The 18,013-nt window shown below is 44.2% G+C and overlaps 1 protein-coding gene across 2 annotated transcripts in view; it reads left to right on the top strand.

Moving 5' to 3' along the window:
• zeb1b (zinc finger E-box binding homeobox 1b) overlaps positions 1-18,013 on the top strand; it is a 324,647-nt gene that overhangs the window by 221,363 nt on the left and 85,271 nt on the right. For both annotated transcript variants that reach the window (XM_039753846.1, XM_039753845.1), the window contains exon 2: positions 267-458. In XM_039753846.1, the coding sequence (XP_039609780.1) occupies positions 267-458 (192 nt within the window). The remainder of the gene's footprint in view (positions 1-266; positions 459-18,013) is intronic.

Below are 18,013 nucleotides of genomic sequence, written 5' to 3'. Positions count from 1 at the left end.
CAGCCATCGCGGCCCCCCAGGACCAGAGTTGGGGACCCCTGCTTTAATGTGTGATATATAATGCTGCATGCTTCCAGTTCAGTCTCCGCTGCCGGTGCTCTGAATGTATTACTGTTAGCGTTTGTATTGGACTCCCTCAGCTAGTATGGTGGACCTCACAACGAAAGGCCGAGTGGTCTGGAACTCTTTCTGAAATTAGTGAACGAATGACAAAACTCTCTCCTGACACAAAATTCTGATTTTCGCTTCCTTTTCTGTTGTTTCAGTTACAAATTACAACAATGTGGTGGAAACAAACTCCGACTCGGACGATGAAGACAAGTTGCACATAGTTGAAGATGAAAGCCTGACAGACCCTGCTGACTGTGATAATAATCTGCCAGATGATGATTTGCCAAGCAACCACACAGTATTACCGGAAAATGGAAGGAGAGGAGATGAAGAAGGTTGGGATGAAGGTAGGTGAAGGAGAAATCTCTGAAATGAATAAGAGATTCACATTTTTGTAACTCGTCTTTACTGTGCAAATTCAGGGATTTGTGGGATCAATGGAAACATTATTTGGTTTTCTTTGGAGATAATAATGAGGTGGCACAGTGGTGTGGTGCAGTGCAGGTGCTGGTGCCACACAGCAAGGAGGGCCAGGATACACACCTCGGGTCCTCTCTGCACGGAGTTTGCATGTTCTCACCTCTCTGTGGGAGTTTCCTCCTTGTGCTCCGATTTCCTCCGGCAGACCGAAGACAAGCAGGTTAGGTGTATTGGCCCTGGTGAGAGTGAGAGAACGTGTGTGTGTGTGTGAGTGTGTGAGTGTGTGAGTGTGTGTGTGTGAGTGTGTGTTTGCGTGTGTGTGAGTGTGTGTTCTCTCTCTGACGCACTGACACCCTGTCCAAATGTTGTTTCTGACTTGTGGCCCGTGCTTGCTGGGATTGGCTTCAGCTTCCCCGTCGTTCACCCAGGATATGCTGGTTTGGAGGAAGGATGACTGAAATACTGCTGTATTGTGGAATAGATCATACATACCAGCAACTAGCTGACTGATTGATTCATTAAATAAATTACATCCAAAAGTCAATCAGCTTCATGAAACTGCAACACTTTAAGTAAAATTTCAAGATATTCAATACCTCTGTTAATATTTACCTTATTCTGTTAGTAGTTATCTTTTATAGTGCCTTTCTTTGCCATCATTTCATATTTTACAAAACAAAAACATTGTAAAGCAGCACTGAATACTAAAGTCTGTTTAAATTGAACTTAAATACAAGATAAACCTACAATGAAGATAAATACTGAAGGACTGGGCAGGACTGGAGCACACACTGAAATGAAATCACATTCTAAAACAATGACATCAGTGTACATAATAAATAACATATTTGGGAGAAAATCAAATGTCAAAACTGAGAAATCATAAATGTGTCACTAAGAATTGAAAACACTCACGTTAAATACTGAGCTAATAAGTTAAAGGAAAGACACACTGCCAGTTCAAACCAGCACTATCTATCTATCTATCTATCTATCTATTATATAGTGCCTTTCATATCTATCTATCTATCTATTGTGAACAGAAAACAAACAGAGAGATCCAAAGGAACTGGAACTATTTGCCATTTATGATTTCTTTCTAAAAAGTAAAGTAAGGTCCTATTTCCAGGACATTTGATTTCCTTAGAAGCTGGTCCAGGAATGAACTCTGACTTCTGGGTAAATGGCAGTTTATATGATATTGAAGCCAGAAGGGGTGGGGCTTGCATTGTCCTGGCCAGAAGTGACATCCCACATCTCCTGGGGACTTGTCCTCCTCTCTATGGGCAGACACACAAGATAGGCTAGTGACTGTGTGACATTCTTCTCTCTGTGTTTCCTATCACCAGAGCCTTGATTCTATCTATCTATCTATCTATCTATCTATCTATCTATCTATCTATCTGTCATATAGTGCCTTATCTATCCATCTATCTATCTATCTTTCTTTCTCTATCTATCTATCTATCATATAGTGCTATCTATCTATCTATCTATCTGTCTGTCTGTCTGTCTGTCTGTCTGTCTGTCTGTCTGTCTGTCTATCTATCTATCTATCTATCTATCTATCATATAGTGCCTTCCTCCTTATCTATCTATCTATCTATCTATCTATCTATCTATCTATCTATCTATCTATCTATCTATCTATCTATCTATCTATCTGTCTGTCTGTCTGTCTGTCTGTCTGTCTGTCTATCTATCTATCTTTCTATCTATCTATCTATCTATCTATCTATCTATCTATCTATCTCTCTATCTATCTATCTATCTATCTATCTATCATATAGTGCCTTCCTCCTTATCTATCTATCTGTATAAACGTATGTTATTTAGTGTCTCTCATATTTATCTATAACATCGTGTCATTCCTATCCAATGAGCACTGTTCGTATTCAGTTGTGTCTCTCTGCCGTGCCTTTTTAAGAACTTTGCCAACTGGACAAGGAGTGCTGCTAATCTGACATGTAAATCAGTTTCATTGTCTGACACTTCCATTGTTTTAGCCCCCTTTGCTCTCTCATGGCTCCTTGTACTCCAATGCCATATTTTAGTGACATCTGCTGGTTAATGCAAGTAACGGCAGCAGTTGTTTACTGTGTCAAAATGCTATTAAAAACAAAAACGAGTGATTTGTAAATCTTATTCACTCAGTGCTATATTGAAAACACTACAACAACACTTTATTTGATTGTGAATTTAACAGTTATTTTTTTAGATATACACTCTTGTCAAATCTGATGACTGCAACACACTCCAGAAAGGCTGGGACAGTCAAGTGTGTCCCACAGTGTAACGTCACCGATTCTTTTAAGCGTGTCGACACTGAAGACTCAAGTCGGTCAGGTGTAGTGGACTTTTCCCCCATTCATCCATTCTGCAGGTCTATCAGCTGCTCAGTTGTACGGGGTCTTCATTGTCGCATGTTGTGCTTCATAATGCACCACATAGGTCAGGACTGCAGAGGGCAAATCTCGTACCCTCACTCTGTGCTCATGCTGCCACGCGCCTGTAATCTGAACAGAATGTGTTCGTCGTTGTCCTACTGGAAAATGCAGGGATGTCTCTGGGAAAGCGAGTGTCTGGATAGCAGTATATGTTGCTCCAAAATTTGTAAATATTATTTCTGAATGAATGGTGCCCTTACAGATGCCATGGGCACCGACACACCGCCATACCATTACAGATGATGGCTGATGCTTATAACACCTTGGATGGTCCTTTTCCTTTCTGGCCCAGAAAACAAAATGTCTCTTTACTCCAAAACTATCTGAAATGTTGAGTTGTTGTACCACAGAATACGATTCCACTGGGCCACATCTCAGATGAGCACGAGCTGAGAGAAGCTGGGCAGTGCCCATATGTGGCTTGTGCTTTGCATACTAAAGCCACAAGTGGCGTCTGTTGATGCAGTGGTGGGTGGTGTTGGCTGACAAAGTTTTACTGCCATTACAGATGTGCTTTCAAGACAGTGAGGTCGGGGTGACCGGGGAATGCAACCATTACAAATTACATCATATATCATTTTAAATAATAATAGTGTACATTATGCATTACAGCATATGGAGAACTAGTCCATAATACATTACACTACACATTGTATTGTACAGAGTATACTGTAGCTGCGTTTGTCCAAGGTTTCCAATGATCTGCAACTTCAGCTTGCTCCCCAGAGAAACTTAAGCAATGAGTGGGACGTGTATGCAAATAACTGCACAGTCCAAGTATCTTTGTTTTAAAAGGTTTAGAAAAATTCAAAGCAAAAACAGTCCACACATAACTAAATGAAAAACTGATAACGCGAAAATAAGGAAATGTTACTATATAGGATGTTTCTGTTTAATTCTTCAATATCTTGGTGTGTTTCCTTATCTCTATGGTCACACAGTCATGCAGGCTCACATCAGGACATGGAGCCAGAAAATAAAACTCTGCGCCATTGTTCTGTTTTCAAGCAAATCTAACAGTTCATGCTTCTACCAGAGAGACTGCGCTCCTGACTGAATTAATTAGCATCCTGTTATTACAATTATAGCTAAGAAAGTTCTATTACACGAGAGCTGACTGGGGTAAAGGATGATACCATTTAGGAAGATATAAGAAATGTCTATTCTATTCAAATTAAGTTAACACTTAGAAATGTTTTCTAGTAATATTAACTTAATATGATTGACTCTTACTAGGACTGGAGTATTGCATTATAAGTATCTATCTATCTATCTATCTATCTATCTATCTATCATATAGTGCCTTTCATATCTATCTATCTATCTATCTATCTATCTATCTTTATCTATCTATCTATCTATCTATCTATCTATCTATTATATAGTGCCTTTCATATCTATCTATCTATCTATCTATTATATAGTGTCTTTCCTGTCTATCTATCTATCTATCTATCTTTTATATAGTGCCTTTCACATGTCTATCTATCTATTTATCTATCTATATATTATATAGTGTCCCCCTAATCACAGTGTGTGACAAAGGTAAATAATAATAATCTTCTTCTTCTTTTGGCTGCTCTTGTTAGTGGTCGCCACAGCAGGTCATCTTTCTGTCCTCTTCATCTTGTTCTGTCACACCCATCACCTGCATGTCCTCTCTCACCACATCCATAAACCTTCTCTTAGGCCTTCCTCTTCTCCTCTTGCGTGGCAGCTCTTTCCTTAGCATCCTTCTCCCAGTATACCCAGCATCTCTCCTCTGCTCATGTCCAAACCAACACAATCTCGCCTCTCTGACTTTGTCTCCCAACCATCCAACCTTAGCTGACCCTCTAATGTCCTCATTTCTAATCCTGTCCATCCTCGTCACACTCAATGCAAATCTTAACATCTTTAACTCTGCCACCTCCAGCTCTGTCTCCTGCTTTCTGGTCAGTGCCACCGTCTCCAGCCCATATAACATAGCTGGTCTCACTACCGTCCTGTAGACCTTCCCTTTCACTCCTGACACTCTTCTCCACCCATTCCACTGTGCCTCTTCTTCACTTCTCTTCCATAATCCCCATTACTCTGAATTGTTGATCCCAATTATTTAAACTCATCCCTACTGTGCCAACTCTACTCCCTGCATCCTCACCATCCCACTGCCCTCCTTCTCATTCACACACATGTATTCTGTCTTGCTGGTCCTACTGTCCTTCATTCCTCTCCTCTCCAGAGCAGATCTCCACCTCTCCACCATTTTTTTCGGTTCACCTACATGAATGATCCTTGTGTTGGAGTGCACAAGAAAGTCGAGGGGAGTTCACTGCTGGTTTTTCCATACTCCTATTTATAAATATTGTATTGTGCCCTGGGCTCCTAAATGTTGTGCCCAATAAGAGTAAATTGAAGCAGGTGGCTGGTACTGCAGCCTCCCAGCTCCACTGTCTTGGGTTCAAATCCCGTGTCTGGTCGTAGTCCGTGTGCCATTTACCCTTCTCCCCTCGTCTTTGATGGTTTTCTTCCCACATCCCTAAGGATATGCTGGTTTGTTTCAATGAGCCCTTTGAAAGTGTGGGACTGTACCCTGTGATGGACACCATTTCCAGTCTCGTGTCCAGCGTGTCCCAGCCCTCTGAGACCCTGAGTCGACTGAAGCAGATTTCTGGAAGGTTCTGTTAAGTTATGAATCGAATCACAGTGGGGCCCTGCAATTCTGCCTTACTTTAAGCAGTGTGCCACTAGAGATGCCCAGCTAATAATACAGTAGCAATGTGGCGTTTTACTTTTGTGCTGGCATGTGCTTGTGCACACCATTTTACAATGATTTTTTGGAAGCCATTCATTTCTGGCTGAACGCGCACAGAGTCATTTCCCACTCCTTGACATCGCCTGATAAACGGCTCCATAAACAAGACTGCTTGAAAGCTCCTGCCATAAATCTGAGATGGGTTCCTGATGTGAGCGCAAATCCAGCTTCTGAGGGATTTTCCCTCGGAGACGTTTGAGTGCGTTAGTCACTCCTGGAGAGTAATGATTTTCATCGGGTCTAAAGTGAGTTTCATTTGTTCTGGTGGTCTTTCTTTTTTTTTTTTTTTTTTGGATGGAATTTGCTCACCCTTGCACAATTGGCACTCCAGCTGTTCCCAGGCATGTTCGTTTGGCATTCACATTGGGGGTAACTGAGGACAGATCTGTGGTTTTCCAGTACTTTGTTGTCAGGGGCCGCTAATGAGGTGTGGGGTTTCCTGGTTTCTTGTCTCATTGGGTGCCGGCCCACCTCTCCAGCTTAAGGCCATGTCACATTATGTGACTTTTCCAGTGATTTTCAGCCTTGGCCTTCAACACTTTGGTCAAGGAAGTCATGTAATGTGACACACGTCCTGCGACTCACTCCAACAAAGTCAGACATGTTTTCATTTTGTCTTGAGCCACAGGGGTGGGCTCTGTGCGCTTGACAGCTGATGACCAATGAAAACTCATCCAGCAAGTACAATGCATATAAGTGTAGCAACTAGGAATAAGGAAGTGGGCTGCAGGCCCGGTAACTCATTGTAGCAGGTTTGAGGGAACGAGGGTGGCATGAAGTGTGCCCCTGTGATGTATACCCCATAATGCTGACTCCCCGTTATCTTGAGCTGGTAAGAAGGTTAGAAAAGAGATGAATGTGTATAAAGAAGTCGAAGCCGAGTTTTAAAGCAGCCGCCCGACTCGTGAGAACATTGTCATCGGTTAGCCCCCTTCGGCGAGGGGCGCACCGGCAGATTTCCCAGTGCCCACCGTGGTTTGGCTGAGGTACCCGTTTCCTTCTCAAACGGTTTTGATTCTCTTTGTAAAGTTAACAGTTAGCTGTGCAGGTGCAGAAGGGGAAATCATTGGAAATCATAATGGAGGGTGCTGTTCTGCTGCCACCGAGGCCTATGGTGACTTCCTGACCCCCACCATTTCCTTAAATTTTTTTTTTTCTTTTGCTCACAACGCACCCCCCTGCCACAAGTCCTGCCACCACTTACATTCGTTTCTCATTTTCACCCTCGGAAGTTATACTGTAAGTTTGGCATTTCTTGGAGCAGCTCTGTGGCAGTGAGCCCATCAAAGATCTGCTGGAGAAGTGAGAACAGCCTGGTTATGCATATGGCCTACCTCACAGGAAGTGGTTTTCTATGTGGGGCCAACCTTTATCAGTTTTGGGTTTTAGTTGACAGCGAGCTTTGTGTTGTTGTGGCTTATCTTGGTAGGACCTCTGTGTGTGTGTGTGTGTGTGTCACAGACAAGTGCTACCCGGTGTGAACGCCGTACGTCAACAGCTTTGTTGCCTCTCTCGGTCGGATTTGACATGGCTGACAGTGTCACGCGTTCCGATGGTGTGCAGGCCCACCCAGAGCTGTTTCACACCTTGGAATCAGTGGTGCTGGTGTGGTGACTTTCTGAAAGGGAAGTGAATAGTGAAGAAGTAATTCAATCTGCGCCCATCACCTCATCCAAAGCTGGATGCCGAATCAAACAAATTGCTTTAAATGACAGTACAGGTTGTGAGAACGTGAGGCTGGCAATTTGAACCACTTACGAGATTGTTCACGGTGCCATTGTGAGCCCGTTTCCACGCTCACATCGCGATGTATAAAAACTAAAGTCAGCATAACGCCACACTCGGCAGCACAACCCAGTGCATGCACACATTTCCACTCTTGTCCGTACGCCATGTTTTAGTGAGAATTCTACGCACCGCGTTATACCTGAGGCCCATACCACAGTGCATAGGTACGGCAAACTGACGCCATTCGTAAGATGCTTCATTTATATTTTAAAATATTATGCCAACCTTTAAAATTATTAAGGCAAACAATAATATGATAATAATATATATTTTTTGGTTTACTCATATGAATAACTCATCGCTGTATCTGAGGGTACAGAAAGTTGAGACTCGATTTTTCCATACTCTTATTTATAAATATTGTATTGTGCCCTTGGCTCCTAAATGTTGTGCCCAATCAGAGTAAATTGAAGCAGGTGGCTGGTAGCGCCTCACAGCTCCACTGTCTTGGGTTCAAATCCCATGTCTGGTCGTAGTCCGTGTGCCATTTGCCTTTCTCCCCACGCCTTTGACGGTCTTCTTCCCAAATCCCTAAAGGCGTAACCTCTACGTGTGTGTCACAGACAAGTGCTACCCGGTGTGAGCGCCGCACGCCGACAGCATTGTTGCCTCTCTCGGTTGGATTTGACATGGCTGACAGTGTCACGCGCTCGATGGTGAGCAGGCCCACCCAGAGCTGTTTCACACCTTGGAATCAGTGGTGCTGGTGTGGTGGCTCACTGAAAGGGAAGTGAATAGTGAAGAAGTAATTCACTCTCGCCCATCACCTCATCCAAAGCTGGACGAATCAAACAAATAGCTTTAAATGACAGTACAGGTTGTGAGAACGTGAGGCTGGCAATTTGAACCACTTACGAGATTGTTCACGGTGCCATTGTGAGCCCGTTTCCACGCTCACATCGCGATGTATAAAAACTAAAGTCAGCATAACGCCACACTCGGCAGCACAACCCATTGCATGCACACATTTCCACTCTTGTCCGTACGCCATGTTTTAGTGAGAATTCTACGCACCGCGTTATACCTGAGGCCCATACCACAGTGCATAGGTACGGCAAACTGACGCCATTCGTAAGATGCTTCATTTATATTTTAAAATATTATGCCAACCTTTAAAATTATTAAGGCAAACAATAATATGATAATAATATATTTTTTTTTTGGTTTACCCATGTGAATAACTCATCGCTATGTCTGAGTATACGAGAAAGTTGAGGCTCCCGATTTTTCCATACTCCTATTTATAGATATTGTATTGTGCCCTTGGCTTCTAAATGTTGTGCCCAATAAGGGTAAATTGAAGCAGGTGGCTGGTACGGCGGCCTCACAGCTCTACTGTCTTGGGTTCAAATCCCGTGTCTGGTCGTAGTCCGTGTGCCATTTGCCTTTCTCCCCACGTCTTTGACGGTCTTCTTCCCAAATCCCTAAAGGCGTAACCTCTGAGTGTGTGTCACAGACAAGTGCTACCCTCATGAAGTCTGTTTCTAATTGTTTGCTCAGAGACATTCACACCAGTGGCTGGCCTACTGGAGGTCATTTTGTAGGCTCTGGCAGTGCTCATCCTGTTCCTCCTCGCCCAAAGGAGCAGATACCAGCCAGTCCTGCTGATGAGTTAAGGACCTTCTAAGAGGGGCCCTGTCCAGCTGTCCTAGAGTAACTGCCTGTCTCCTGGAATCTCCTCTATGCCCTTGAGACTGTGCTGGAAGACACAGCAGACCTTCTGGCAGTGGGAGGCACGTATTGATGTGCCATCCTGGCGAAGTTGGACTACCTGTGCCACCAAACTCTGTAGGGTCCAGGTATGGCCTCATGCTACCAGTAGTGACACTGACTGTAGCCAAATGCAAAATGAGTGACAAAACAGAAGAGGAGGGAAAATTGTCAGTGGCCTCCACCTGTTATACCATTCATTCCTGTTTTGGGGGTCGTCTCAGTGTTGCCCCTCTAGTGCACCAAAGCTGCTGAAACTGATGAACAAGCCCCTCTGCTACTTCACTGACCAGATCAGCAGCCCAGACGTGTCATTGACTTGATGCTCTACTCTCATTAACAAGTGGTCCTTTCATTTTTTTGATTGGTTCATTTTGATAATGTGTTCCTGATGTGTTTTAAGTTATAGTGCACCATTGCTCATTTGAGATTGATAATGGGACCGGGCCAGTTCCAAGGATGAAGGGTAGTAAGAAACAAGTGTGACTTCTGCTGCTACAGAAGGGAGGACATTGACCTTCAACTGATCGACCTTATTGTGGATCAGGAGGTACACTCGACGGTTGAGGATCGGTAGTCCTCTTTGGCTCATTCCGGGACTCGAGCTCTTTAATATCCGTATTTTGGTAAATCGCCACAAGTCCTCCTTTCACAGCATTAACACGCGGGGTTGATTTTCTTTTTCATTTCTGTTGCTTTTCTTCATATTATCCTTTATACTTTGTCTCATCAGAGAATCCTTGGGTACCACTGGTTTGACTTTGTATTGCTCACGGAGACCCCTTGGCCTGGTTCAGCCACTCGGGTCCCCAACAATGAGGGTCCTACGAGCAGGATCACCTTTGGGGAATCGCACCACATGGCTGTAGTGCTGTAACTGACGCTCTCTCACAGGTCATGTGCCTCATTCGGGACTCTGGGAGCAACACAAAGTCAAACCAGCAGGACTCTCTGAAGAGACACAGCAATGAAGGAGTCCAGTCTTCATCTCAGGTCACTGGATAGCGTCCATTTCTCACAAACAGGACTCTAAAGACTTGGACCTTCATCCTTTTGTGCCACACACCCCTTTCCAGTAGACCTCATGACCCCCATGCTCTCCCAATCCATCTACTGACTTCATAGGAAGAGTCAACAGACACATAAATGCATCATCTAAATCTCTCGTTTGAGGTCGACACTCTCTCCGCAGACAGACACACTGCTGATGGCCGTGCCCAAGAGGTCATTAAAGGCCTGGCTCTTTGGTTTTTATCAGGACCCTCACAAGCCCAGACCCTCAGACTCCTCACTCAGTCTCTCAAGCACGCCCAGATCAGAGCCTCCATTGACTTCATGAAGATCACAGCATCGTCAGCAAAGTCAAGATCAGTGAATCTCACTTCACTAACAGATGCCCCACAGCCGCTGGACCCCATGACCCCACCCAACACCGAGCCCATGCAAGCATTGAACAAAGTAGGAGCAAAACACACCAATGACGAGCCCCAGAACTGGGAAAAACGCAGAGATTCTGCCTCCAAGCCAACAGGACAACAGAACCAAAGGTTTATCAAGAGCCGCATGGAAACGCTAGAGCACAGGAGCTTGAGTGCCCGTGAGCGAGTGCTCCGGATGGTTCACCACACGTCTAGCCTCTTATCTCATGATCTTTTTTTTCCGTTTCAAGCCTTTTATTAACATCCTCTGTGACATAACAGATGGCTTTCGTGGCTGTGATACTGAGACACCACCCGGCTGATTTCTGTTAAAGCACTGGGAACTCTTGCATTACAGGCAAAACGTACAGATGAGCACAAATGTGTTGGCTGTCATACTTGACGTGACACCGAAAATGAAAATCTGATGTGGCAGCACATGACTTTCCCTACATAAAGCTGTGATTTTAGCACTCAGATATTCCAGGCTTGTCATTTATTACGTGGAGTGAAATGGAAGAAGCATAACTTTCTGAAAAAAAAAAGAAAAAACATATTCTTCATCTCCGTGTGTATTGCACTCGAGGCACAAATGTGACCAAAAAATGTCAACTCATGATGGCCTGCAGTGATGCTGCTCAAAGTCAATCGGCTTTTAGGGTTTTACAGTCCTACGGATGCAGTGATTAGTGGGTACGTTTTTGTTTCTGCAGATCATCCAGACATGACTGCAGAAGTGGCCATTGGTGCCCGAAAGGAGTCCACCCTTTGAAAGTTTGACCCCATCACAATGCCTTCTACTTCTCTTGTACCAATTTTAAAACACGGACCCCCCCTCCAGCCACATGCATTTCTTTGTCTTTGTTGTTCTTGCATTCTGAGCAAGTATCACTCCTCTTCTGTTTCTTTCTTCCTGTTATGGTGTAACGGCCGACCCCTTATTCCCAGCCGGCAGCTACACCTCCAAGACCTGTGGCCTGGATAATTGACGGAGAAACCTTTTCCTGTCAAGCCGCATCTCTACACAGATTAACTTTCCCCACAATCGACGGTTTGAAAAGCAAAGACAATAAGCAGAATGTAAAAGGAAACAAGAATAAATGTATTAAATGGGACAAGACACGCCACAAGACAAATGTACACTCAAATATTCCTCCACCCCAACAATCCCACAGCAAACCCGACAATATATATATATATATATATATATATATATAAATCCCTCCTTGTCCACGCTACATATGACACACACCACACAAACGACAAAATGGCTGGCAAACGGAATGATCATGAACTTGAGTCCGCACGCGTGAAATAAATGTCCTGAATACGGGTACTGATTAATGACTATAGTAATGTTCGTATTTCCGCGCTTGGAATAACCTCACCGTGATTCCTCGGCGCGCGGCGAATGATGATTCGACCGGGTCTTCAGCGGAAGCAGGTTGAAAGGCAGTCCGGATGAATGAAATACAAACTGGATGATAGCGCAATGGAATGAAACGGCAGGCAGGTTGTAATCGTGAATGCGTTATTGGTTGTTCTCCTTCTCTCTCCTCGTGCTGGTCTCCCCTTTTCGTCTCCTCCTCTTCTCCTTAAATAATCCGTGACGGCAGTAATTGATTAATTGATATACAGGTGTTTTCCAGGTAAGTGATTGTGAACTCCTCCCATCATCCGTCCTCCTTTACGGGGACAACATTAACTGATACACACAACGCAGTCAATGGGACAATGAAAACGAGACACACACAGCACTGACATTTAAACACTATGTGGCACCGCTACAATGGTGTTTGTCTTCACATCATCGACCTGTGTGATTTACTTGACCCTCAGCAGATGTGGCTGGTCTTCTTTTGCTTTCTGGCATGCCTGTCACTTTGCCATAAGAAGCCAATCAGCGCAGGTCAGTTTGCAGACTTTTTTCACTTATTTTGAGTTATTTTTGGACTTATCAGCCCAAAATCGGGTCACAAGCTTTCAATTAAGACCAAGATCAAGTCTTTAAATTCCTCTTAAAAGTAGTCTTAGTCACAAAGCTCTGGACTGACTGCAAGAGCTTGTGCCATAGACGAGCCCCAAAGAACAGAAGGTTAAGTTGCCCATTGTGCACAGTCTGATCTGTGGATCAGTCAGGAGGTTAGAGGAGCCCCCAAAGAGCACAAAGAGCTGGCAGGTGTACACGGGGTAAGTCAGTCACGAAGACAGACAGGGGAAAACCAGCAAGACATTAGTAAACTAAGGGTAGGATCTTAAAATGGATGATAGATAGATAGATAGATAGATAGAGTGAGTCAAAAATGTCATTGTCAAGGCTTTAACAGATTTCAACATCAATACCACATGCCTTTAACTGAGTGATGTCTGCCCATCTCGTGACACAAGTCCATCGACAGTATCACTCAAAAATAATCTGATGAATAATGCATGAAACATACCCAATGTATTAACACTGAAAAATTAGACAAGTCTCGATTTGGATACAATTTGCTTCTTTTGATTGTGCTCTAACTACACAAAAGTACAGACACTTACTCTATTATAAAGGTGGATAAATTTCTCTCTTGGGACAAATAAAGTTCTATCTATCTATCTATCTATCTATCTATCTATCTATCTATCTATCTATCTATTATATAGTGCCTTTCATTTCTATCTATCTATTTATCTATCTATTATATAGTGCCTTTCATATCTATCTACCTATTTATTATATAGTGCCTTTCATTTCTATCTATCTATCTATCTATCTATCTATCTATCTATTATATAGTGCCTTTCATATCTATCTATCTATCTATCTATCTATCTATCTATCTATCTATCTATCTATCTATCTATCTAAGGGGTGACCCTTGAGCAGAAGGCCTATTTGGTGGGTGCAAATCCCAGGTAAAGATAAATGAGATGACACTAAACCAAAAGAGGAGTGAAGAAAGACTGGCTTATTGCCATTGAGGGCTGGAAACCCAAGGTGGGGGCCTGTAGGTCAGGAAGATCAAGAAAGTGCCACCACAGCTCGCCTGAAAAGGGTGTTTTTCAATGTACTCCCACTAGAGGGCAGGAGGCATGTATTTTATGAAAGATAAATGTAGAAGTGCAGAACAATGAGGACCGCGTGAGAATGGGGGGCTGTTGTCTATTGGCATTGGGGGGCTGACCTAGCGGTAACAGAGATGTGAATTTGGTGTCTTTTTCTTTCCCCACTTTTATAGGTTCTTATGTGATTACATTAAAAAAACAAATCAGGTAAAGCCACTCTACCATAATATTTTATTTACTAGCTTTGTAGAAGTCAAGACAAACATCTGAAAGTGGCATGATACCTGATCTACATGTAAATGATGCAATTCCCATCATCCTCGGCTTGACTTTGTTGTTCTATGGTTATGTATTTCTGTGGCACACCTGCTGTTTGTCACTTTTCATTTTCACTTCAATCACTTACCAGGAGCAGATTGTATATTTTTGAGGCAGAATTGTCTTTTTTTTTTTAATTGTTGGGATGAGGTGGCATCTTCTACAGTGGGCAGCTAGGCCGAGTCCATACAAGTTTAGGCTTATGGGGTTCTTCTTGTCATGCGCACACACTACAATGCAAGTCTTACCTGCATGTGCCAGTCCAGATTAAATCTTAAACTGGGTCTGTGCCACGGCGCCTTCCCTCTGCTTTTTGCAGGAGGGTTTGCCAGTCACTCACATCTTGTCTTAGCCCACGTTTGTTATTGTGGCTGATGCTGACTTTCAGACGGTCAACACCGATGCACACACACCGTCTTAATGAAGCCTGCTGGTGTGAGTTTTGAAAGTATATTTCCCCCTACCTGTTTTGTTCAGTACCATGGGGTGGCATGGTGGCACAGTAGCAGCGTTGCTGCCTCGCAGTAAGGGGACCAGCTAGGGGTCATGTCCCAGGCCCTCCCTGTGTGGAGTTAGCATGTTCTCCCCGTGTCTGCCTGGGGTTTCATCGCACAGTCCAAAGACATGCAGGTTTTGTAGAATTTGTGGTGCCCATGTGTGAGTTTGCTGTCTGTGTGTGTGTTTGCCCTGCAATAAACTGGCACCCTGTCCAGGATTTTTTCCTGCCTTGCACCCTATGCTAGCACCACCAAGCACACGACCCTGGTTAGGTGGGTTTGACAAAGACTGACTGGCTGACATCTACCATCATAAAGCAATTGACAAAGAGGATATTTTAAGATGGTGCTTTTATATTTTAAGTTCAAACACCAATACCAGGATGAAACCCACTTAGATGATACAATACAATACAATACCATTTATTTTTGTATAGCCCAAAATCACACAAGAAGTGCCGCAATGGGCTTTAACAGGCCTTGCCTCTTGGCAGCCCCCAGCCTCGACTTTCTAAGAAGACAAAGAAAAAATCTTGTAGGGAAAAACAAAATGGAAGAAACCTCAGGAAAGGCAGTTCAAAGAGAGACCCCTTTCTAGGTAGGTTGGGCGTGTAGTGGGTGTCAAAAATAAAAAGGGGGTCAATACAATACAATACAATACACAGAACAGAACAAATCCTCAATACAGTATAAAAATAAAAATATTACAAGTACGGGAGCAAAATTTAACAGGACATGATATCACATAATAGGATTTGGATTTGTTTAGAGTCCTGGAGACCTCGGCCATCAAGCTGCCTCCCCCAATTGGCCATTCCACAGCTGAGACAGCCAATCCGATGAAAGGACCCCCTCCATCAGAGATGACTTTACCTTAGGCAGGCAAAACAACTTGGCAGGTGGGCCGTGGCACCAAGTGCCACATCTGAGTACCGAGAAAAGAAACAGAATAGGTGAGGGTTAGTAACACATTTATAAATATCATGTTACTTATGTTTTAGTGCTAATGACTAACAACAGAGATGCAGTCTGCACAGTTAATCAGCAGCTCTAGTCAGGGTGTGCTAAACTGAAGTTGTGAGTCTTCAGCTGGGATTTGAAAGCTGAGACCGAAGGGGCTTCTCTTATAGTAGCAGGCAGACCACCCCACAGTTTAGGGGCCCCCTGTAACTAAAAGCTCGACCTCCCACTGGTATTTTATTAATCTTTGGATGAGAACACATCAACCAGTGAGACGCCCGTTCTTGCTTTTCACTTACAATTTTGGATATTCTTGATGCAGTTGATGAAAGAGCAAATAATAATTAATAATAATGAATTCTTTACATGTATATAGCGCTTTTCTCACCACTCAAAGCTACAGGGAGGACACAGGAAGTGATCCCACAATCTTCTCACTGCAAAGCAGCAACGCTACCACCGCACATCTCATGTCGTCTTTGGGAACTCATCGAGATCTTCATGATGTCCAGCTTTTGTAAGCACATTGACCCCCTGGGTGGGGTCGTGTGTGCCACATTACAGACATGCATTCTATCAGGACTTGTCTACTGCCTTGTTGCCAGGGTCAAAGGCACCACTCAGACCCTGAGCTGGGTAAGCACATGTGAAAATGGGTGGGCAATGGAATGAATGAAACTCCATCCATCCATCCATTCTCTTCCGCTTATCCGAGGTCGGGTCGCGGGGGCAGCAGCTTAAGCAGAGAGGCCCAGACTTCCCTCTCCCCGCCACTTCTTCCAGCTCTTCCGGGAGAATCTTATAGTCCCAGCCCAGCCGGGAGACATAGTCCCTCCAGCGTGTCCTGGGTCTTCCCCGGGGCCTCCTCCCGGTTGGACGTGCCCGGAACACCTCACCAGGGAGGCGTCCAGGAGGCATCCTGATCAGATGCTCGAGCCACCTCATCTGACTCCTCTCGATGCTCTACTCTGAGCCCCTCCCGGATGACTGAGCTTCTCACCCTATCTTTAAGGGAAAGCCCAGACACCCATGCGGAGGAAACTCATTTCAGTCCGCTTGTATTAGCGATCTCGTTCTCGGGTCAGGTGTGCCTACCCACAGCTCATGACCATAGGTGAGGTTAGGAGCGTAGATCGAGATCCTGCCCCAAGTGGAGGAGTTCAAGTATCTCGGGGTCTTGAATGAAACTACTGAGGGTTAATTTTCTATTTTCAGCTCTCAGTTATTACTTTCTTACGGGGTCAGCTACATGACCACCAGATCCCACCCTCAGCTTGGATCACTATTGGCGGATCCATAGGAGTCACACATATATTTTTATGCTTCTTTTTTATCAGTTAGCACATTTCCAGTGCCTTTCTTCCACTGATGCCACTTGTGTGTAACCCCGAAGACTGAGTGGTGCTAATCATAAAGTCGAAGGCCCTTCTGCACTGCCGACTGAGCTCGAGGAGCCGTATTTCAAAGGAGGCTTCCCGCAGTCTGCTACATTTTAGATCTATTACTGCTTTAAAAGCGTATGACAGTGATACACAGCGTCTGAACTCTTCGAGGCCAGGTGTGAAGTTCAGCTGGCGGCGGCTGCCACACTTTGGGGGTCTGACCCAGACAAGTGTGACACATTCTTGAGTTCGAGAAGCGGCCCTGTGAAGAATCACCCCGTTCTTTACTGGTCCCAGCCCACCGCTACTCAGGTGTGTTTTTGTCCCTGCCAGGTTTCAGTGACATTTTGTATAGTTGCCTTGACAACATCTGTTTAATTATTGGCAGAGCCCTTGTTGTCAAGGAAACCGAGGTTTGGCCGCTGTCAAAGGACTCACCCCGAGAAGGCCGCTCTTTCAAAGAAGCATCACAGTCATGCTAGCAAGGAAACTTTTCTTAAAATGATGAAGTGACTTCTACAAAGACACCGTCACAGTAATGAGCTCGCTGCGGTGGCCAGCCCACCCTTCTAAGAAAGTCGGTGAGAGGAAAACAAGGGGAGGCACGAGGCCTTTTTGAAATCGAGGCTCCCCCACAATGTGTCAGCCCCTCCATTCCTCAGGTGCAGGATATTTGATTGGAATGTTCTGGACTGAACGGACTCTTTCCTGTACAGCAATTCCAAATTTAATATGAAAAAATGAAATGCAAGAAAAACACAAAACAGAACCACGTAACAGTCACAAAGCTGTCTGATTCCATTTGTGGGACACAGAAGCCAGGGCCTGTCCTGACAGCACTAGGCACAAGGCAGGAACCTGCCCTGCGGACCCATTTATAAAAATACATGTGGATTTGAGTGTGAAAATATTTATATGCCGAAAAGCAGGGGCGTGTGTATGCAAAAAAAAAAAAAAACTGGCTTACACATGTGATTGTAGTTTATGAATCACAATTATTTAAATGTGTGTACGTGAACACGCCTCGAGCCCCGCCCAGTGGCTAACCTGCAACAACCATATATGGAACATGCAAATCAGCCTCATACCTCATACCGAGAACAGACCATTCAGCCCAACAAAG

The sequence above is a fragment of the Polypterus senegalus genome, chromosome 5 (assembly GCF_016835505.1).
Source record: "Polypterus senegalus isolate Bchr_013 chromosome 5, ASM1683550v1, whole genome shotgun sequence".
NCBI lineage: Eukaryota > Metazoa > Chordata > Cladistia > Polypteriformes > Polypteridae > Polypterus > Polypterus senegalus.
This window is presented reverse-complemented; position numbering and strand designations above follow the sequence as displayed.